This window comes from Eptesicus fuscus, chromosome 7 (genome assembly GCF_027574615.1).
Source record: "Eptesicus fuscus isolate TK198812 chromosome 7, DD_ASM_mEF_20220401, whole genome shotgun sequence".
Classification (NCBI taxonomy): domain Eukaryota; kingdom Metazoa; phylum Chordata; class Mammalia; order Chiroptera; family Vespertilionidae; genus Eptesicus; species Eptesicus fuscus.
Genome location: NC_072479.1, coordinates 77418553 through 77441681, shown reverse-complemented (window position 1 = coordinate 77441681; position 23129 = coordinate 77418553). Strand labels below are relative to the sequence as shown.

At 39.1% G+C, this 23129-nt stretch overlaps 1 protein-coding gene across 2 annotated transcripts; it reads right to left on the bottom strand.

The window, feature by feature from the left end:
* Nucleotides 1-334: 334 nt before the first annotated feature.
* Nucleotides 335-22117, bottom strand: LDHB (lactate dehydrogenase B). 2 transcript variants are annotated; one of them, XM_028144012.2, is made up of 8 exons: nucleotides 22031-22117; nucleotides 18874-19008; nucleotides 11100-11217; nucleotides 9259-9432; nucleotides 7383-7556; nucleotides 3796-3913; nucleotides 2061-2184; nucleotides 335-702 (listed from the first exon to the last, which is right to left on the bottom strand). In XM_028144012.2, exons 2-8 carry the CDS (start codon nucleotides 19000-19002, stop codon nucleotides 535-537), a joined length of 1005 nt encoding a protein of 334 aa, XP_027999813.1. In that variant the 5' UTR covers nucleotides 19003-19008; nucleotides 22031-22117; the 3' UTR covers nucleotides 335-534. The 2 variants fall into 2 exon arrangements, with proteins under 2 accessions (XP_027999813.1, XP_054575201.1); XM_054719226.1 differs by lacking the exons at nucleotides 335-702; nucleotides 2061-2184; nucleotides 22031-22117 and adding an exon at nucleotides 20613-20955 and having other exon boundaries at nucleotides 3792-3913.
* Nucleotides 22118-23129: the final 1012 nt, after the last annotated feature.

The following is a 23129-nucleotide window of genomic DNA, read 5'->3' as shown; positions in this document are numbered from 1 at the left end:
TTTAACAAATATACCACTATGGTGAGTGATGTTGATAATGGGGAAAGATATGCATGTGTGGGAGCAAGTGCATATGGGAAATCTCTGTACTTTCACTTTTGCTGTGAAAAAAAAAATCAAATCCCTTAAAAAAAATGATAACCATATTCTCAGGACAACAAAATCATAGCACATGTTGTGACCAAGAATTTTTGTGCTGGTTGGTGGGAGGAGTATAGAAGATGAAATGCAGAACACAGAACTTAAGGAAATTTATGATGTAGGAGAAAAATTATTTGCAAAACTGACCGAAATCTTTCAGAAACCATTAAAGAAAAAATTCCAGAAACAGAAGCACACTACCATCGTTAATTTATTTGTTCAAGGACTCATGTTGCAAGCATTACACCAGGTATGGGCTCTGATTCTGTAAGCCCAGATTCACATATTTAGGAGGATAAAAGCAAACTGTGATCCATGTATATGGATGGAAACTAAAGGCTCATGGTTAATCACATTGTAGTTCTTACATTTCTACAGCCTAGAACCCTGTAGTCACAGGTCTTTGAGGTCCTTCTGGATGTTCCAGAGGGTATCTGCGCTTTTCTTGAGTTGAGCAACCTCATCATCCTTCAGTTTCTGGTTGATAACACTGGTTAATCCCCGAGCATTCAGGATACATGGGAGGCTCAGGAAGACTTCATTCTCAATGCCATACATCCCCTGCCAGACAAGGAAAGCATTTAGATTAAAGAATAAAACCAGAGGTAAGAATGATCATAGGTCCTATCTTCGAACAGAAAGAATTGTAGGAAATTTGTAAGCACAAACTCATTCTTTAGATTTCATTACTTACAGGCTCAGATTTCCCTAATACTTCTGTTTTGAATTAGGTTTGATACATAGAATAGACAAATATACACTATGATAAAACTAGAAATTTATTAAGAAAGTAATAAGTGCTTTATTGGACTATATGAGAATTCTCTCTCTCTCAAAATTTAGGTAGACTTTAACAGAATTTGATATATGTCTTCAAATTAAATTGCATTCAAATGTGGTTCTTAATGGGCTACTTTTTATGGAATCTTAAGTTTCTTAAAAATTTTTTAGTTAAGAAGAAAATTTCAGGGGGTAGCCAACCTATAAGATCCAGAATAGTAGTTGGAGGTCACTCAAAGGCAAAATTCTTATAATAACCAAGAGTTGCTGGAAAAGAAAATAGTATAATTTCCAAAAACTTTACCAGTTTGCATAAACTAATTTAATTCACAGGGTCAATTTTACTACACAATTAATTAAATTATTTATCAAAACAAGTTACTTTAATAAATTTTTAAACTTTTTATTTCCAATTAATTAAATTATTTAATTATCAAAACAAGTTACTTTAATAAATTTTTAAACTTTTTATTTCCAAAAATTTTATACATATACCAAAGGATAGAGAAAAAAACAAAATCTTACACATGCACTCTAAAATTTGGCAATGAATCTACTTTTGCCATATTTGTTTTTTAAGAAAATCTGACACCATGTTTTACTTCAATATTTATCTTTTTTGTATGCTTCTTTTAATCTAATGTACCACCCTCTTTACTTTTTCACCCTGGCCATTGACTTGTGGAAAATGAGTTTTCTTACAAAATTTTTTAATGCCATTTTAGTTTCATGTGAGAACAATCAATTTCTATTTAACTGTTTCATAGCTTTTGAATTAAACTAAATTTACTTAGGTATCAAGTGCTACATCATATGCAATCTACCAATTTGAAATAAAACTATTATACACTTATTTAAATGACCATCAATTGTGAGACTATGCCAATAAGATTCAGAATTAATATTTAATTTGCCACATCACACAAAAAGAACTATAAAATTTATTGGATGTCTTAGCCTCTATAAGTTTATGTTCTTATTATCCTTGGATTTCTATAGGAAGAGAAAAAGTCTCCATAAAATTTTGAAATAAGAGAAATAACTGTGGACTGAGGCTTTATCTTGTTCTTCCTTAAATGACTCTATTTATAGACTACAACTCTAGAAATCACTTTCTATTTTGTAATCCTTTGTCTTACCTTCACCATCGTTGATACTGGATGAATCCTGGATAAATTTTTAAACATGGATTCAATGAGATCAGCCACACTTAATCCAATAGCCCAATTGGTATATCCTTTTAACTTGATGACTTCATAGGCACTAAGAAAAAAAAATGTCACAAAAGAGATCATTGAAATCATACTCAATAGTTATTAAAACCAGACTCTGGGTTTGACTCCTGCTCTGTCTCATACTATGTAATCTTGTTTAAATTATTTAACCTTCCTTGTCTCGGTGTCTGCTTCTATAAAATGAGAGTGACAGTGGATCTATTGCATAAGTTTATTAAATGAGTTAATATGCATGTAAAATATTTAAAGTATAAACACATTATGGTAGGTGCTATGTAAATGTTTTGATAAATTTAAATAACGGCTAGATAAGTGATTATAAAGTCACAGTGGTAAAAATGTACTTTTCCCAACCAATCTTCTTATTCATAGACATGAACATTTCCAAAGATATTAATGAAACCAGGAAACAATGAAAGTAAATGAATCTTCATATTCAAAGGACAAAATACATTTTGATTTTGAGGTCCCACTTACCAATGTCACCTAAAATACTATGACCAACTAAATTAAGAGCGAAGTGATAGCAATATTTTGCCTGGAAATTTTCTGAACACAAATTGTACACCACAAAATGCACAAAGGCATAGGTCCTTGAGAGGTGGGAGGAGTAACTGAGTATTAGGAAGTTGGGATCTATCTCACTGACTAGAAGACCATGTGCAAGTTACATCACCTGAGTGAGCCCTAGTTTTCTCATTTGTAAAATAAAGGGTCTATATTAATAATATTCTAAGGACCCCTTCAACATTTAAAAATTCCTTTTATCATTATACAAATATAATGATAATATTCTAAGGACCCCTTCAACATTTAAAAATTCCTTTTATCATTATATAAAATTCCTGGGGAGGAGGAATTATTAAAATTTATCTAAATAAAAGAATTTCATGTTTGAGATATCAGTTTTGTTACAACAATTCTCTGTAATTAACAGCTTAACATTTATTAAAATCTTATCAATAATAAGTATGTGCATAGGTGTATGTGCTTTTATTCAATTTGTACAATAATACTATTATCATTTGACTTTACAGAGGAGAAACCCGTGATTCAACTTAAAGGTTAAATGGCTTCCCTAAGACTATACAGTTAGTGTTAGTGTTATGATTTGAATCCAGGGCCAATGACACCTTGTTTTATGATAAGCATAAAGGTCATAGAGAGACCGGTTGCTCTTAAGGGAGTTTCCAGAAAAAGAAAATGGAAGGAATGGGGGACATCTTTATCTGAGTGTGGAAAGGTAAATATAGCACAGCTTAAACACTTTCAACAATCAATCAGCAAGTATTTATTTTAGGCAATTTAGGAGACTAGTGGAGTCTAGGTTTACTTTCTAAATAGATCAGACTTATCTATGGACAGGAAGCATTTTGAAAGCCCTTCTTACTTGTTAATTCTATGTATTGTTTCTGTTACCTCTACAACAGAATTTCTCTAGAAAAATATTTACTTTCCTTATGGCGACTGGCATAGCAAACCTGACCAGTATAAGTTAGTCTTGTCTGTTTCAGCAGATAACAGCTGCATATTTACTTTAGTAAGAGTTTATCTGAGCAGGCAGCCGTGGAAAGTGTTTATAATTTTATGTAAGCAAAGATAAAATTAATTGTCTTAAATCAAGCCCTCTTCCACTTACCTTTCAACCACCATCTTATGCACTTCCTTCCAATTTTCACTATCATTGTCCGTTCCCATTGCTGGATTCAGTTCCTGGAGAGAAACGCCTGCCACATTCACTCCACTCCACACAGCCACTGGAAAAATAAAAATAACTAAAATAAACATTTTATATGTTTCTAACACTATTTTCAGAAACCTTTTCTTCGTTTAGTTCAGATTTCACCTCTGATGCAAGCTACCCACTTGACTGCTCAATGACAACTGTCTCCAGTATATTTCCCCCTGAAGGCTGACTTTAGCATCAAATAGCCACACATCTGAACTTTTAACTTTCAACCATTTGGGTACTAAACAGAATTATTATGTCATAATTAGAGAATATGAACTTCTTGTTTTTCTCTAGGTTTGTGAAATCACAAGGGATTCTGGTTGGGGCTATCCCAAACTTTTGGCTTGAGAAATTTTTAACTTTCCTCCTATTTATTTTTCTAATATAAGCCCTCCCCCCTTTTTTTCTGGAGTGAGGTAAAAACAAATCTCGGGTAGTCAAAGTATCTCTTCTCATGCCTCAAGTTCAGTCTATATCTTTCTTGATGTTGTTAATTCTCACCTGAGGATATTTTTTATATTGATTTTTAGAGAGAATGGAAGAAAGGGAGAGAGAAAGAGAGAGAGAGAGAGAGAGAGAGAGAGAGAGAGAGAGAGAGAGAGAAACATCAATGTGAAAGAGACACATGGATTGGTTGCCTCCTGCATGGGGATCTAGCCTGCATCTGAGGTATGTGCCCTTAACCAGAATCGAACCCATGACCCTTCAGTCCGCAGGCCAATGCTCTAATCACTGAGCCAAACTAGACAGGGCCAGTCTACTTCTTGAAAGAAAATTTGTGTAACCAAAATGAATTTTTCTGGTCTTAATTGGATCAAATCTCTCCTTCCAAGAATGCCTCCAGAGGCATAACAGGCAAGGTGTGCGTCTATCATTGGCTATATCTCTGGAGGCTTGGGTGCACCAAAACAACTCCCTTGCCTATTCTTAACACCTCCTGCCCAGCCAAAAGCATATACTGAAGACCTAGGCATACAAAGATGAAAAAAGACATGCTCTATGACATGGACAAGCTCAGAATTTATGGGGAGAAACAGACAAGTAAAGGAAACAAAAACAATGGGATAAGCTCTCACAGAAGTATGGAGAAAGTGTAATAAAACATAAATGAAGGGTCTACTTAATGTAGGGGGGAAAGGAGTGACCAAAAGGGGTACAAAATATAGGCATTGGAACTGGTCCTCAAGAAATAATATGGACTTTTGGAGGAAAGCACTGGAGACTCAGGAAATATAAGCAAAGGCATTGGGTGAAGTCTAGCTCGGCTATGAAAGGAGAAGTTGCCCATGGTCAAACAAAACCTCTTTTAGCCCCAAACTTTTGCAAAATCAGGCCAATTGTTGAAAAACAAACATTTCCATGGTTTTTGAAAGCTATGAGGTCTACATAAATCATTCAATAATGAGCATGATTTAATTATTTTTCATTTTATGTACATAATATAGGGAAAAAGATGTTTTGGGGAAAAAAAATGACATAGTAATGAAGGAATGGAACCTTAGTCAAGAGTCTGAAGATCTGATTCTAGTTGTAATTATGCCACTAACTACAATGGATCTTTAACAAGCCACAATGACTGCTTTGCTCCATTTCTTCCTCCTTAAAATACAAGTCTTGAACTAGAAGACATGTAATGTCACTTCTAGATTTGTGGTTCCAGAAATTGTATATTTGTAATGACTAGCATTTATTAAGCTTTTACTATACATCAGACACTATGCTAAATACTTTATATAGGAATAAAATTCAGATAAATGCTTGGATATGAAGAACTCTTGAATCAAGTAGTACTTTGTGTCACACACACACAAAAATCAGCCTCATTATATAAAAACACACAAATGCAATAATTGTAAAACCAAATTCTTATAATACCAAGGTAAACTCATTACAAATATCACATTACAAATTCCAAGTAAATCCAAAGGAAAATTCATACCTTAAATTTGTATAGTGGGCAGAAATAAATTTTGTAACAAGATCATTGTTATTATTATTAATATTAAATTAATAATATTAAAATTTTGTATTATTATAGTTTTATATAATAAGCCTATTCAATGTATGAAATTCTATGTTCAATACATAGGCTTAGGGTTATTAAACACAATCACAACTGTCATATATGTTTTTAACACAAAAATTGTTTGGAAAATATTAATTTCAATGAAAAGAAAAATATCAACTTAAAATACAACATTTAAAATAAATGATGTTTAACTGTTTCAGAATAAATCATTATAAAAGAAACAGAAGTGCACTATTATTTTAATGTTGGTATTGTTGCAATGAACTTATGTCCAACATTTCTATTTAAATTCATAAAAAATATTTGAGATTTACCATATGCTCTCTTACTACTTAAATGATTGATAGTTATTATTAATGGTTTATTAAAACTCAGATTTCATTTGAAGCAAGATTTATTTTACATTATTGAATAGTAGACACTGGTTATTGAAAAGCTTTTGTTACCCAATTCATCCCTCTTTCAATCAACATGATGGCTATCATAGCTCTGTCCACTGAAAGGGTCTAGAAGCAGACATGCCAGGGGCAGCAGCACACCTAAGCCAGATCTTTCTTTCTAAATACCATTCCCCCTAGAAGGAAACAGAGCTCATTGAAGAAAGAGATGATTCTAGTCTGGGAAAGGGAAAGTACAAGATGAACCTGGTGCACTTTATTGCTAGAGAAAGCAAGAAAGGGCTCAAAAAATGGTGAGACATCAAAAAGACACAGGATGTATGTAATACTTTCAACAATAAAGATTTTAAAAAATAAAATAAAAATAAGTCACAGCACTGAAAAAAAAAAAAAGACGCAGGAGTCAGCCTAAAGAGCCTGTTCTTTGACAAAGCTGAGACAATTGATGCATTATGACAATGGTGACAGAACGTTTGTGGAATAAAATAAAAATCTGAGTCTACATTGATATAAATAGATGGATAAATAAATGGAGAAGAGAAAGCTTTCTCTTACACTAGAATACAAACAAGAAATACAGAAAAAAATGAGGGGATTAGAATATGGTATTTGACATCATCATAGTAATAATACATTTAACCAAGAATAATTAGCTAATACTAAATTTAGCAGGCAAAAAAAAAAAATGATGAGGAATCAATTATTTCCCTAGTCTATATAAAGTTATCTCCCACAAATTACTTATTTATACTGTTAGGTATGTAAAAATGCATAAAAATAAGATTTAAAAACAAAAAAATTCAGTCCGGGCAGTGTGGCCCAATGATTGGGCATCAACCCATGAGCCAAGAGGTTCCCGATTCAATTCCTGGTCAGGGCACTTGCAAGAGGGGACGTGCAAGAGGCAGCGGATCAATGTCTATCTCTCATTGATGTATCTCTCTATCCTTCTACTTTCCTCTCTAAAATCAATAAAAACATCTTCAAAAACTTCAGAATGTCAAGAATAATACCATAAAGTAGTACACAGTAAATATTGTCTATTTTTTATATTAATTTTTTTTTACCACTTGAGTCTCCATGTTCTCCCAAAATCCATCCATGGCAGCTGCTGGGATGAATACCAAGTTTTTCAGCCATAAGGTAGCGAAATCTAGCAGAATCCAGATTACATCCACTTCCAATCACACGGTGCTTGGGTAATCCACTTAGTTTCCAGGTAACATACGTGAGAATATCCACTACAAATTTTAGAGACATATATGTAAATAAATCAAAACTGATTTCGACTGTTATGTAAATTAGTGGGTGCCCAGCTTCCTCCTCTCCCACTTCCCCATTCTCCAAATGAGATGTGCCTATAAAAATGTACTTTGACTTTTCATATTTGAGATCATGGGGTTTAGCAAGACAAGAAAAATGCAGTATTGTGCTTTTTATTTGTTATGAGAAATGAGAATTTGTTACTTGAAATGAAAATATATAAGAACCTAGCAGATTAATTTACTGTATGTGAAAAGAAAAAGGGTTGAATTAGATCATCCCTTAAGTTTCGTCTAGTTCTAACAATCCATGACTGTTAGTGACTGTCATCATAAACCAAAAGGCATTGGTTACCAAATTACCAAGGGATGCTACTATAAATTTCCCCGGGAACAGATACTATTTAGTAAATAACTGTTATAATACAAGATATTAACATTTCCTACTATTTAATAAAAAGATTTCTATGGCAGAGCCTTCATTCTGATGTGGCACAGCCTTGTGGCTGCACAGAGGAAAAACTTGTTGGTCACAATACTTACAAGCTAAGCCGTAAAAGTGCACACAAGCAAGGCAAGGGGTTAATTTTGCAGTCTCCATCTCCACAGTCATATATAGACACTGGCTGGCTAAGATATTTTAAGGTCATTATGGACTAGATATTATAAACTCTTCCTTGGCAACTTGGATTTGGGCCAGTCTGACTCCTGGGAGAGTTAAAACTTTGAAGCTACCCCTGGGAAGCTGTATAACCAGCTATTAATGTCTGCCTTCGGTACAGGATACACCAACTTCATTATGTGCCAGGCATTTGTCATTCCTGTCCTACATCTATCTGCCACCGTGAGAAGATTTAGATGCAGGATTGATTTAATAAACTGCGACCCAGAATTATAGATAATAAGAATACTAAAATAATCTCTGTCTTTGCTGGCTTTCAACTCTCAATATTTCACAAAGTATTAGGATTCCCCTGGCTCTTATTCACAATCTTTCTCTATATGAGCTGTCAGAGATAATCAGTTTTACCATTTTACCAATGTATCTATCACGCTCACCAATAAACAATAAGTTTGGTGGCAAACTATAGACACAAGAAGTGTGAAATAGTGGATTTTGACTGTGTAGGCTAAAATAATGCAATTCTTTTTAACCAGAAGTATTACGTTTTAACAACATTTGGTGTTAGCATGTGTTTGTCTATTTATACAGCCTGTTTCCATCTTTAAACCAGGACTAAATAATGATTTTCTTTAACTCTTCGTTTCAAATTCAATCTGATTCAATTTTGAAGTTTTAGAGATTAGGAAAACAAAAAGTCAGATATGCTAAAACATTCCTTAGAAATTGAAGCCACGTTCAAATGTTTCATTATGTACCCCAGGATAATCTTTATAGAAATTTTAAAAGCTTTTAGACTCTACGACAAACCCAGATTAAACAAACAGATGAAACTGCTTTATTGACCAGTAAAACTCTTCTCACATTTTTAAACATTTGGCCTGGGACAGTGCCATTAGTTCTGCAAACACCACTCTTTTAGGGCCATTAACAGAAGACATGTGAATTGCTTCTGCTAGTGAACACCAAGACAGATTTTCTTAAATTCAAAAAACAAAATAAAACAAACCCCGAACACACGGAACTTAACATAACTGATCCCTTTAGGCATTCAAATACCTGGGTTAGAAACCACAATTATGATGCAATCAGGGCTGTACTTGACGATCTGAGGAATAATGAATTTGAAGACATTAACGTTCCTCTGCACCAGGTTGAGACGACTCTCTCCCTCTTGCTGGCGAACTCCAGCAGTGACCACCACAATCTTAGAATTGGCGGTCACAGAGTAGTCTAGAGGGAGAAGGCAAAAGGTCCTTTAAATACAACTCTTCATCAAAACAGACCAGGTGTGATATGTCCCCAAACTATCCCAACGTTCATAAGCTTCTAGAATTTACATGAGAATTACGTTTTCTGTATTATAAGGTTTCACAATGTTCCTGCGGCTCCTTCCTTCTACAGGGAAGCATTCCAAACATAAATTCTCTGCCTCTGGCTAAGAATTTCAAATTGCAATTGACTTTATAAAATATTGCATTGTCAGTAATAATACAAACATAAACAGTGAGTCCAACAGCCCTTCGATAAAAAAAAAAAAAAAAAAAAAAAAAAAAAGGCAGCCTGGCCTGCATGGCTCAGTGGTTGAGCGTCGACCTATGAACTAGGAGATCACGGTTCGATTCCCGGTCAGGGCACATGTCCAGGTTGTGGGCTCAATCCCCAGTGTGGGGCATGCAGTAGGTAGCCCATCAGTGATTCTCTCTCTTCATTGATTTTTCTTTCTCTCTCTCCCTCCTTCTCTGAAATCAATAAGAATATATTAAAAAATAAAAGAGGAACCAGCCTCCTTTCTGATTTAACTGCAAATTTTAAAAGAAAGCAATTTAAAGGTACCTTTAGGTCTGTAATGTTAACTCAATCTATGATGGGGAAGGAAGGAACTCAAATGTTTAATTCTTGGCTAGCAATTAATTTCTAATACTCAAGCTTATTCACTTTCAGCAGGGAGTTTCTCTGGAGAATGTGTCCTTTCCCAAAATAGAAAGACATTATGGTTTGATGCAATCATTAGACTCAATAGCTATGGATGATTCATAATTAAGCTATGCTGCTATGTAACTTTTGACAGCCATTAATATTTTATCAGTTTCCTCTCCCATAAAACGGAGGTAATAGGACCTACCTCTCAAAGGGCTGCTATGAGGATGAAGTAAGATGAGCCATGCAAAAACTTCCACAGTACACAGACTGCTCAACAATTCGATCAGTAACAGCTATTATTAGTAGGAGTATTATTAGAAATTATTACTTTGGAGCCCACGTTTCTGTATCTTTAGGCAGAGCCATGCTGTGCTGGCAGAGCCATGGCATAAACCTGCTCATCCAGAACACACGGCTGGAACATGAATGCATTTAGCTTCATCAAGGCACTCAAATAAATTACTTTGGGCAAATGTGTGTTTTTTTTTCCTGTCTGAAACCTTCCCATTCTCATATACACATAAACAAACATTATAATACAATTTGCTAAAATGTTATGTACTGCTGAAACCGGTTTGGCTCAGTGGATAGAGCGTCGGCCTGCGGACTCAAGAGTCCCGGGTTCGATTCCGGTCAAGGGCATGTACCAGTAGGGGGTGTGCAAGAGGCAGCTGATCGGTGTTTCTCTCTCATCGATGTTTCTAACTCTCTACCCCTCTCTCTTCCTCTCTGTAAAAAATCAATAAAATATATTAAAAATAAATAAAGAAAATAAAATGTTATGTACCAAATGTGTGGAAGTCACAGGACGTTTACAGAGGTAACACTTTTGTGTTTGTCCTCCAGAATGAATTGGAACCCAAAGGAAAGAAGAAACTGCCAACACTAGATTCACCATGATGGGAAGACTAACATTGTATCAGGGGGTGAGGATATCAATTATTAGATAGGTTGCATTGGGCATGAAATAACACTACCTTTATCTGCCACAATTTTAGGTGTCTGAAGAAATAAGCTTCCATGCTGCAGATCCATCATTTCTCCTTTGAGTTTATCTTCCAACACATCCACAAGGGCCAGCTCATCAGCCAGAGACTAGAACCACAAAAACAGATATTAGTCCCCTAAGCTACTCTAGGATACGACCCAGCTCACAGTACGACCCAGAGACCCTTTAAATGGCTAAGAGACAAATGTCTACAAACCTCGAGACTTTAATCACAGAGTTTAGGTGTGCTCTTGAAACAACTTCATGATAAAACATCTTGAATAATGAACTATTAATATTCAAGACACTGATTTTTCAGAATTTCATGCTAGTACGCAACTAGAATTTGACACACACAATGCAAATGGCTTTAAGAATATGTAGATGTAAAGATTACCGCTGAAACCAACTTGATTCAACAGTGGCCTCGGGGTGCACATTTCTTTACATTACTTGCGGATGGTGATGAAGAGACTCACCTAGACCCAGGAACAAACTTGGGCAGAGTGTCCATCCCTGAGGTCACCCCCCAGTGTGGAGGGTTTCTGAGGGCAAATCTGGTTTAAACCATCATTAGTTTAAGTTCACTTTAGAGTAGGATTTAAAGCCCTGGCTGAAGTTTGGAATCCTCACCTTAGCTCTGACCAATATCTTGGTGGATCAAGGAAAGAGGGTTTGACAGATAGAGGGATCCAGGACTAGTAGATCCTCCAAACATAATCAATCCAAACGTGCCAAGTCTCAGAGTCCTTTTATTTTCTACTAGAGCCCTGGTGCACAAAATTTGTGCATGGGGGGGGGGGTCCCCTCAGCCCAGCCTGCACCCTCTCCAATCTGGGACCCCTCGGGGAATGTCCGACTGCTGGTTTAGGCCCGATCCTGGGGATCGGGCCTAAACCAGCAGTCAGACATCCCTTTCACAATCCGGGACCACTGGCACCTAACTGCTCACCTGCCTGCCTGCCTGATCGCCCCTAACTGCCCCCCTCCCCCCGCCGGCCTGGTTGCCCCCAACTTCCTCCCCCCTCCCCCATCAGCCTGGTCGCCCCACGCAGCCAGCTGTTCAGTTGTTTGGTTGTCCCTCACTAACCCTCCCGCTGGCCTTGTTGCCCCACACAGCCTGCTGTTTGGTCATTACTGTGAGGGCATCCTGGCCAATTTGCACAGTACCCTTTTATTAGTATAGATTCCAGTTGTCATCCTATACCACCCACGCAAAAGAAAAACCTAAATGAATAAGTACTATTTAATCTTGATCTAGTATCATAATTTCACATGTTTTATAAAACGTCTTATACATAACATATTTTACACAGCTATATTTCTCTATATCTCTGCATGAATAGTGGGGAGAAAAAAACAAAACTCTGGATTCTTCCTTTCAGTAATCATGTATGTTCTTCAGCAAGTCCTTGATCTTTTCTTCTTATAAAAGTGGGCAGGGGGCGGGGGTGAGGTGGGTGGGTGTCACTCTGGATGCAATTAAATAGCCTTTCAGCTTTGAAATTTGGTTATTCTACGGAAATCCATTATTTGCAAAGTAAAAAGTAGCTATCCTTCCCATTGAAACATCACTAGTCTTTGCCTCTGCTGTTTTTAGGACTGTTGGCAAAATAATTAGCTTAATATGATGTATCAGTGCTGGAGCCCACTGGTAATTGGAGTTCAGGAAGAACTTTGAAGGATAAGGGGTAACCTTGAGTGCAACTGGTAGTGTCAGGAAGCTGCTGACCAGTAGAGAGAGAAGAAGCAGAGAGAGGTGAGATGGCCAACAAGAAACTTGACCTACTTTTGCTTGCCATCAAAGCAGGTCCCGCTCCCTGCAGGAGCCAAGGAATGAGGACAATCCTGTCTCCAGAACCCCAATGGCTGGCTAGCCTCATGAAGTGAGCTGTGAGGGTTTGCTTGTGACGGTTTATCTGAGACTCAAGCCTCCTTGTAATGGAATGTGTTCTTAGTTCCAAGCAACAACTTAACTTGCAGATTTTCTGAAATCACCCTTTTATGAGACGGGAATTACTTGTAAATATTTTCTCATTGCCACAAATGTCCAATACTGGCAATTAATTTTCATCTATTTTTACTTAAACACATGTTTTGACCCTTTTAAAATGGTTTTGTTCCTTTGCAGCCTCTGACAAGGTCACACAAAACCCTCATTCATGTTTTGTAAATCCTAAATTATACAATAAGTCCTCACTTAACACCGTTGATAGGTTCTTGGAACTGCGGTGAAATGATCTATTCCGAAACCACTTTTACTATAGGCTAATTGATATGAACAAGAGTTAAGTTCCTACGGCATCGCATCAATGTTATAATGAAGCATTATTTGGCAACCCACTAAGTTATGTTCAATATAACTTAATAATAGCACTAGCATTCTGTCAAGGTACTAAACACAAAGAACATCACTCTTATTTTAGTAACATCACATGTGTGCTGGGGAAGGTAACAGGGCAAAACAATTTGGGGCTTAAGTGGAAAAGGATATCACAGGATCTCAGGTCCTGTCTTTGGTTTCAGTGGGTGTAGAGAACTGGCTGAGAAGTGCCTACACAGCTGGCAAGGAAGGAAGCGATCCAACACTTGAAAAAATAATTGCAGCGCCGAATTTAGCTGCATCTGCACCACTGAATATCCTCCAAGTGTGGAGGCAGGCAAATGGAACACGTGTGACTAAGGACTGATGCTGTTGTTTGGGGAAATAAATCTCCTTCTGCAGTAGCTTAGTGTATAGCCCATGAATTTACCATCTATGCATTCCACTTAAGTTGTAAATATATTTTTAAATATTTGAAACTGCAAGGCTCAGATTAATTGCAAATGCAATAATTTATTAAGGAATAAGGCCAGTTGGAAAACAAGACCATCACTGTTGAAACCTTGTCTAACATACTACAAAAATGTCTTTTAATCTGAAGTATCGTGTGGACTGGATACATCCATAACCTGCCTCTTGGTTCTCGTAGCTAGTAAATTCCTGCCACCAATGCTTTAATATTTGATGGTTGCATTTTTTAAAAATCCTCACTTGAAGACATGCTGTCCAATGATTTGAGAGACAGGGAGAGAGAGAGAGAGAGAGAGAGAGAGAGATCGAAGTGAGAGAGAAACATTGATCAGTTGCTTCCTGTACACACCCGGACCAGGGATGGAACCCGCCACCCTTCAGTGCACTGGATGATGCTCCAACCAACTGAGCCACACTGATGGTTGCATTTTTATTTTCAAGTGTTCAGGGTGCATGAAATTTGTGGTAGGAAAAGGCGTAACTTTTTTCAAATAATTAGCTACATGGATAAGCACTATTTTTCAATAATTCGTTTTTTCTTCTCCTCTGGAATGTCACTGCTATCATTTAATATGGTTCGGGCCTGTTTCTGGGCTTTTAGTCTGTTCCATTAACCTGTCTATTCTTGTACACGTTCCAAGTTTTAATTAAGTCCCACTTGTAAGCTGACTTTGCCTATAAAAACTGCTTTGTAGTATATCTATAATTACTCCGCTCCTTCTAAGAGACTTCTTCTGCGGTTTGTTCAAGAAGATGGCTGAAGGTGACGATCAAGAATGGACACGCAGACCAGAAGCAGCTGGGCACAGAGGCTCAGGGCAGAATTTTCATGGAGGCGATATGTGACCCTGGCAGGATGAGGAGGATTGGCAGCTCCATGCAGGGTTTGGGATTGGTAGTGGGGCGGAAGTCATATTTGGCAGAAGCCCTGAAAAAGGAAAAGCTATGAAAAAAATTCGGCCAAATGTAAATGCAGTTTACTAGTAATAGCAGGAATATTCATTGGTTTCATATATATTTATTGCTGAATGTGCCAGGCATTATTCTACTCATCAGGAATACAGGAATGGACAAATGTAGCCAAGCCCCTGCTCTCAATAAATGTATCAGGAAAAGAATCGGAATTAAGCAGACAATTTAAGATGATTCTGATGATGCAAGCGCTATCAACACCAGGGGCACGGCGATATTGAAGTTACTGGGGTGTTTACTTTGTATTGGGGAGTCAGGGAAGGCCTGCCTGCAAAGGCATGATATGATCGATAGGAAGGGTCACCTCTGCGATGGTCTGGGGTAGACATTCCAGGTGAAGAGAGAATCAATGAAAAGGTTTACACAGAAATGAGCTTGATGTTTTGAAGAAATAAGGCAGAGGGTGAGAGATGAGGTCCGACCCACCACCACCACCACCACCACGTTGCATCGGCGGGTGCTCCTGACACTGTGGACGGCGCCCCCTAGAGTTGTGCACTCCGCTGCTTTGCTCTGAGACAGGCAGGGAAAGATCCTTGTGGCCTTGCAGGGTCTTTGTATGTGTGTAGCATACATGCACTGTGGCATTACTGAAAAGTTTTAAGTAGGAGAGTTCCCATTTTTATAAAAGCTCGCTGTGGTTATTATGTTGGCAATGAGGATGGTGGTGGGGTGGGGGGGGGGGGGGTGGGAAAGAGTACAAGCAGAAAATAACTGAGTCTTCGTAATGTTGGGACATGCTACTAGGGAGGCTGAGCTGCCTTCACAGGCCTAGCTGAAGTGTGGGCCTCCTCAACCTCTCTCTCTCTGATGCCCTAGCTTGGCTCAGTTTCTGGGCCAAAGCAACGTGTGTCTGCTGTAAAGCACACCAGCGATGAACTCAAACGGCCAGGCCTGGTGCTCACTATCTATGTGATCTTAACGAAGTCACTTAATCTTTCTGAGCTTCTTTTCCAACGGTGATACATAGATGACAATCCCCTCCCAGAACCTTCGTAGACAAATGAAGCAAAATACAGAGACGGAACAGAGTAGGCACTGTTCATTTCTTTTCTCTATTAAACTAGTGGGGTTTATAATCCTCACCAAATATCAATACCAATTTTGAAGCACTTTCACGCTTACTCATTAAAATAAGATTTAAACATCTTTAATTAATCAAAGGGTCTTTGAACAAGGCAGTCATTCTTCCGCAGCAAGCATCTGAACTGGAAGATTCCCACTGTGTTAGCAGCAGGGTCTGTTCTCTCAAGAAATGGGCCAAAGGATTATATAACTGCAGATACAGTCTCAATTAAATTATTTACTAGGGAAGACTTCAAATATACAATTAAAACAGTCATAGAAGTATTCATTGACTCACGATAGCTCAAATACAGGTTTCTGAAAAATGTAAACTTTGAGATTAGCAGGAAGAATGAAAAATCCTTAGCCTATCAGCTCAGTGGATAGAGCGTCGGCCTGTGGACTGAAAGGTCCCAGGTTCAATTCCGGTCAAGGGCATGTACCTTGGTTGCAGGCACATGCCCAATGGGAGGTGTGCAGGAGGCAGCTGATCCGATGTTTCTAACTCTCTATCTCTCCCTTCCTCTCTGTAAAAAATCAATAAAAATATTTTTTTTAAAAGAAAAATCCTTAGCTGATATTGCATTAATACCTTTGTTTTTAACCACTCAAATACTAGCACAGAATAAAAAGAAAAGTCAGTCTTGGGTTCAAAATACAGTTTCATCATGCCCCGGCCAGTTGCTCAGTGGTTAGAGCCTGGGCCCCACAGACGGAGGGGTCATGGGTTTGATTCCCCATCAAGGGCATGAATCCTGGTTGCATGCAGCGTAGGTCGGGATGTGTGTGTGTGTGTGTGTGTGTGTGTGTGTGTGTGTGTGTTGGGGGGGCACGGGGGCAACCAATCTCTCAAGTCTATATTTCCCTTCCCCCCTTCCTCCCTCCCTTCCACTCTAGAAATCAATGAGAAAATATCCTCTGAGGATTAAAAAAAGAAAAAAATGTATTGTTCTGCCCCTGCCAGCTGCGACTGTGGACAGGCCACTTCAACTCAAGTCTCAGCCACTTCACCTGAAAACAGGATAGGACAGTTCCCACTTCTTCAGGTTGTGGTTAAAAATGAAGCATTTCAGCCCTAACTGGTTTGGCTCAGTGGATAGAGCATTGGCCTGCGAACTGAAGGATCCCAGGTTCGATTCCCAGTCAGGGCACATATCTGGGTTGTGGGCTTGATCCCCAGTGTGGGGCATGCAGGAGGCAGCAGACCAATGATTCTCTCTCATCATTGATGTTTCTATCTCTCTCTCCCTCTCCCTTCCTCTCTGAAATCATGAAAAAAATATATATATATATTTAAAAATGAAGCATTTCAGTTAAAACACTTTGAACAGGTTACACACTCAAATGTTACATAAAAGGAGCATAAAATGGACTACGTTTAATTTTTACCGGCATGAACAGTGAGCACTAAAGTGTGGTTATTTAAATTCCCTGTAATTTGGGAAGCAGCTATCCTAAATCACAGGCACCTAGTGAATTAAAACGAGCTAGAAAAAAATGCAAAAGGACAAAACCTTCATTATCGCACACTACATACGTTAGCTGATTGCTTTGGTAACTTTTTCTCGGTGGGGATCCAGAATTTGTTCCTTTAGAATTCAAACTTTGCAAATAGAACTATGCTTGGTGAGGAGTTATTCAGGCAGCCTTTCCATAAATACAAAGAGAGTGTGTGTCCTGAAGACAAGGCATTTTTTGTTTTTGGAGGGGAGTAGGCAGTTCCTATATTGAAGGCAACCTTGAGAAGGAACAAGAATGAATTCAGTGAGGTAAATAAGAAGGGAGCTCTTTCCTCAAAAGTCCTCAGAAACTAAGCAAAGCTAATTGTGATTTAAAGCACAACAGGATACGAGGCAAGCCCCAAGACCATGGAGGTATAAAGGAAAAATAGAATCTGGAGTGGAAGGTGCTACTAGTATGATATCAATGTTAAATCTCCTGATATTGATAATCACATTTGTTATGTGAGAATATTTGAAGATGTCCTATTTTAAATAAATATACTCTTAGAAGGGAATGATATCTGCATTTGATTCTCAAATGGTTAAAAAATAAATCCACTGTGTGTGTGTGTGTGTGTGTGTGTGTGTGTATAGAGAATATAATAAAAATTTTTGAATTGGTAAATCTGGATAAAGTGGATATGAAAGATAGGTGTTTTTTTTTTTTTTACTATTTCTTACAAATTTTCTATAAATTTTAAATTATTTCAAAATAAAACAATTGGGTGAAATTTTGAAGAGAATAATAGGATATTTCCATGACCTCAAAAAGCCCCTGTGCACATTATTTATTAATTGTAGAGGAAAAGGGGAGATTTGCAGTGAAGAAATCTTGCAGTCACCACCAGCAATGAGGCACATTGAACACTGCATGACTCCTGATGTAATGTATCAGGAAGAATACTCCATCACCTAGTCATGACCCCACCCAAAAATATTAACCTGGACATAATTACAAGAAAACATCAGACCAACGTAAGTGGAGGAACATTCTATAAAACTGACATGGACTCTTCAAAAATGTCACTGTTATGAAATACAAAGAAAACCCGAGTAATCGTTCTGGATTAAAGAAGAATAAAGAGATATGACAAGTATATAAAATATGTGACCTTGGATTGGGGTGAAAACAGCCATCAAAAGCATGATATTAACAGCTGGAGAGTTTTAAATCTGGGCACTATATATTAGATAATAGTATTATATAAACATCCAGTTCCCTAGGAATCTTACCTCTATTGTGTCATATAGAGACACTGTCGTTCTCTCAGGAGACACAGGCTCACGTATTTGAAGGTTCAGTATCATGCCTACAAGTTACTTCAAGTTATTCAGGATAAAAACATCTTTGAAAGATACAATAAAAACCTGAAGTGCCTGAAGAACACATGCTGAAAGTGTCCATCCTGTCTGGTGTTCCTGAAACGTACCTTTCCCAGAATGCTGATGGCACACGCCATACCGACTTGTCCAACACCCACGACAGTGATCTTGTTGTTTGGGATTGCTGCCTCTTCCTTGGCAACTGGTGCAATCAGTTTTTCCTTAAGAGTCGCCATTGTGCACTGTAAGAAAAGAACCAAAATATTACACATGAAATTCAAATGGGAACGATCCTAAAAATGTTACTACTGCAATTTTTAAATTAAAGTACAGTTCGAAAAGAGCCTAATGGTCTGCTAGGACACAGAATATACTTTAAAGAACCATGTGACTCATTTAATGGAGAACTTAAGACCTCCATGAAGCTGTTTGAATTTGGGTTCTTCTCTTCAGGCTATGATTCCGTATTAGTATTTAACAAGTTGTAATTTTGTCTTGTGGCTTATTCATTCACTGGCTTAAAGACAAAAATATTTGTATGTAAATGAACTGAGCTTTCTACTCTCCTTCTAAAGAATTTATATGTAACTATGTAAACTAAGTTAGGGCTCATTATTAACCCATATTTAAGCTTGGTGTAAAAAAATTAATGGCCAATTATCAATATAGTTTCTACAAATGGTTACTATCACACTTGGAAGATAGGGACTGACTTGTTCTTCTATTGTCTTCTTCTACTTAAATCTTATTATTATGATTTTTTTAAATCCTCAACCAAGGACATGTTCATTGATTTTAGAGAGAGGAAGGGAGAGAGGGAGGGATAGAGAAACATTGATCAGTTGCCTCCCGCACATGCCCCGACTGGGGATGGAACCCATAACTCAGATATGTACATGGGACAACACTCTAACCAACAGAACCACCCAGCGAGGGCTACTTAAGTCTTGTGTCACCGTGTACTGAATATATAATGTGTGCTTAAATAATTAAATAAATACAGTGACAATAAAATAGTGATGAATGATGTTTGTGCAAAAGGTGCCCTCCCCCCACCCCTAAAAAAAATAATTACCCTGAATTCCTTTTAGTGTACCTTGGAAGCTTATTGAAAGGTGGTTAGATAATTACATATTTTCCTTTCAGGAGGTTCCAATTAAGAGATTATCAACCTTTGAATTAGTTTCTTTCCAGTCTTTTCTTTTTCTAAAGCCCCCCAAAATTAAAAATTAAATCGAAAACGATGGGAAACCATTCTACACAGTAGTATCTAGTTTATCTGTGCCATCAGATAATCAGGCACCCTTTCTGCAAACTTAAAACAAATGGCAAAATTTACTGTACCACCCTGCCTTCCTCAACAGAGAGGGTACGGATCATGAGTAAGCCTCTTCTTCAGAATTAAGTATCAGTTATCATTGTGACCCATTATAATGTCCATTACTTATGTTTCCTTTTACTTATAATCTAGACTGTAACCTTGGGGGTCACTGTACCCGTTTCAAATTGTGCCCTTGCTTCCCAAGCCTGTTTTTTTTGTTTCTAGTCTGCAATAAACTAAATGACAAAACCTAGTTTAGCAATTGTATATGTTAAGAGTTAGTAAGTCTCTGAGTTGGAATAAAGTACTTAAATTTGGAACAACTTTGTAACAACTCAGTTATCCCCTTTACGATAGCTTTTGTTCTAAAGCTATCCTCCCCCCAAAAAACAAACAAACAAACAAACACAAAACACGTTTTCCTAAATTGAGAGATTCTTTAGTCTTTACAGAGCACATTTGCATTTCTTGTGGATGCTAGTGAAATCCAGAACAGCATGCAGCTGTCTTTACAGATGACCTTACAATGAAATTCATGCACGTCCTGCATTGTTAGCAGAATGAGAAGGAAGAATGCTGCCTCTCTTCTTGTTGGACAGAAGTAGATACAGATGCACAGTTTTCCCCCGTTACGTTTATTTTCATCAGTTGCTTTAGATCCTTCCGGTACACAGAGGACGCAGAAAGCAATGGAAAACAAAAACCCAGTAATGGTTGCTACCTAAATACTGACTGGTTGTTCAGATAGATCTTTTGAAATTAATTTGGGGAATTTCAGAAATGACAGTTTAGAGGCAGTGCAGATTCTTTCATATCTTTCTGGAGAAAGTGTTTTTCTTCAACATTTCCTTAATACAAGTTACTAAAAAACTAGGATACAATGTTTTGTAGTGTATGCAGGGCTGTGCCAAGGTCAGAGCGGTGGCTGTAAGGGGGAAGGATGACAAACAGGGTAAAAATAACCTGATTCTTGTCCCTTACAGTGCAGCCCCCCTACCCCCCTGGTGCCTATCAATCATTAGAAATAAACCAGTGCCTTAAGTTCAGGAACAAGGATCCCCTTTACGAATAGCTCTCAATTCTAACTTTTTAGAAAACCTTTTTTTTTTTTTGCCATCTAATTCCTCCACTGAACAAACGCCAGCCCTCCCCTCCCCCTCTGTCCGGGCACTAAGTGCAACCTCCAGGGCTGAGGCGCCCGCAGCCCGAGGGGCAGGTCACGCGGGAGGCGGCAACCACAGATCTCCTCGGGGAAGGTCTCCTCGGAGAAGGTCTCCCCGGAAAACGTCGAGGCCTTCCTTCCTCTCAACACCCAAAGCTGGCAAAGTAAACACCGCTCCCCACGCATCAAGAAAAAAAAAAAAAAGGCCCGAAATGAATCCGTCTCCAGCTCCGGGAAGGGCAGCGTCTCCAGCAGCCGGGTCCAGCCCGGAGGGCAGGTCAAACCTGCCGGCCATCCTGGACCCTCATCCCCGCAGGTGCAGTGGCATTTCTCCGCGCTCCCGGTAGCAGATCCCAATGCCCAGGTTCAACATCAGCCAGCCTTCGCCTACCCCCTCGCTCCTTCCTCCTCCCCTAGCTCCTCAGGCACTGGGGGTACAGTGACCGCCCCGAGCCGATCAAGGACGAGTGCCCGGGGTTTAGCTGCAAATGAAAGTCTCTCCCCCCCCCCCCCCCCCACGGAGCCCCGCTGGGCGGCGGACAACGCTGGGGCTCGGCTGCACCGCCTCGGGTCCCACCTTGCTCCCCTGCGGAAGGCACGACCTGCAGCCTCGAACCCACGGGTGGAGCCGGGACTGGAGTCCGGATGCTCAGGGCTGCAGGCCGTAGAGGACATCTGTCCTTCTCGGTTCTTCCCTCACTCTTGCAACACAAGGGCCTCCCTGTCTGACCCACCCGGGTTGCCTTTGGGTCGGGACTCGGGATGTGGAGCTGAAACCTACCAGGAGAGAGAGGGCTCCTCCGACGGGAGTAAGAGTCGCGCCAAGAAAACAGTCTCAGCTGCGAGCGCCGGGCTCCCGCGCAGGATCTGCCGGGAGGGAGGGAGGGAGAGGAGGGCCCGCCCCCCTCTGCAGCCTCCCAGCTTTCTCCATTGTGATTGGAAACCCGAGCACCGCCTACTCCTCCCCTCCGCTCGCTCAATCGCCTTCAAGGACAAGGGCTCAAGTAGGCACAAGCCCTCCTCCCCCCCAAAAGAGCAGGTCACCTTCTGGTGGCCAAGGCGGCCCCGCGCCCAGCCAGCGGGACAGTAGTCAGAGGCCGCGTTATGTCTGAAACCAATCTTCGCCTCTGCAAGACTTGCGCGCTCTTGCTCAGTCCAAAGAGAAATAAAATTCAATTTTGCTTTTCAGGTCAACTTTAGAAGACCACAGTTTCCAGCTAAGATGTTGGTGATGCGTTCCCTGGAATAGTGCTGGTGCTTTGGAATGTTTTCATTCCAAATAAAGCAGAATTTTCCATGTTCGTCATCTCGGTTATAAAGCTCAGTTGATGCAACAATAACAGGGTGTGTGTGTGTGTGTGTGTGTGTGTGTGTGTGTGTGTGTGTGTACCCTCCCTCCCCACACCACCACCTAATTCAGCCAATATGCCTGACTTGCCTACTAGTTGCCTGAGGAAGTGAGGCCTAGAGCCTGTTCTCCCAAGTTCCCTACAAATCTATATGGTCTCGCCAGTAAGGCTCGGTTTCTCTGTTAGTCCCTGGTAACTCCAAAGATGCAAGTTGCCATTCATCTCTGTGTCTTCAACACCCAGCTCAGTGCCTGGTACCTCAATACAGTGGTGGTGAGTGAATGAATGAATGAATGAGCAGTTGGAAGTATCCTGAAGGTAACAAATTCCTGGGCTCAAACCAAAGAGTGTGTGTGGCAGCGATTTTTATTCCTCTTGTCCTTGGAGGCTGTTTTCTCTGGGTGTCTGAAAAACATCAGTGCCTACCCCTTTAGCTAAACATGTCTCACTCATGGAACAAAATGCTTCCTTGCTGTCTCCTACTGGGAGAGATAAGTCTTTGAAAGGTACCTCAGCTGCGCTTTGTCTTGA

Excerpts from the sequence above, each read along its gene's own strand:
- LDHB (XM_028144012.2), bottom strand. The coding sequence starts at position 19,002 with ATGGCGACTCTTAAGGAAAAACTGATTGCACCAGTTGCCAAGGAAGAG. Across the intron at positions 9,433-11,099 it reads TAAAATTGTGGCAGATAAAG|ACTACTCTGTGACCGCCAAT; the intron begins GTAGTGTTATTT and ends TTCTCCCTCTAG. Across the intron at positions 3,914-7,382 it reads AGAACATGGAGACTCAAGTG|TGGCTGTGTGGAGTGGAGTG; the intron begins GTAAAAAAAAAT and ends TTATTTTTCCAG.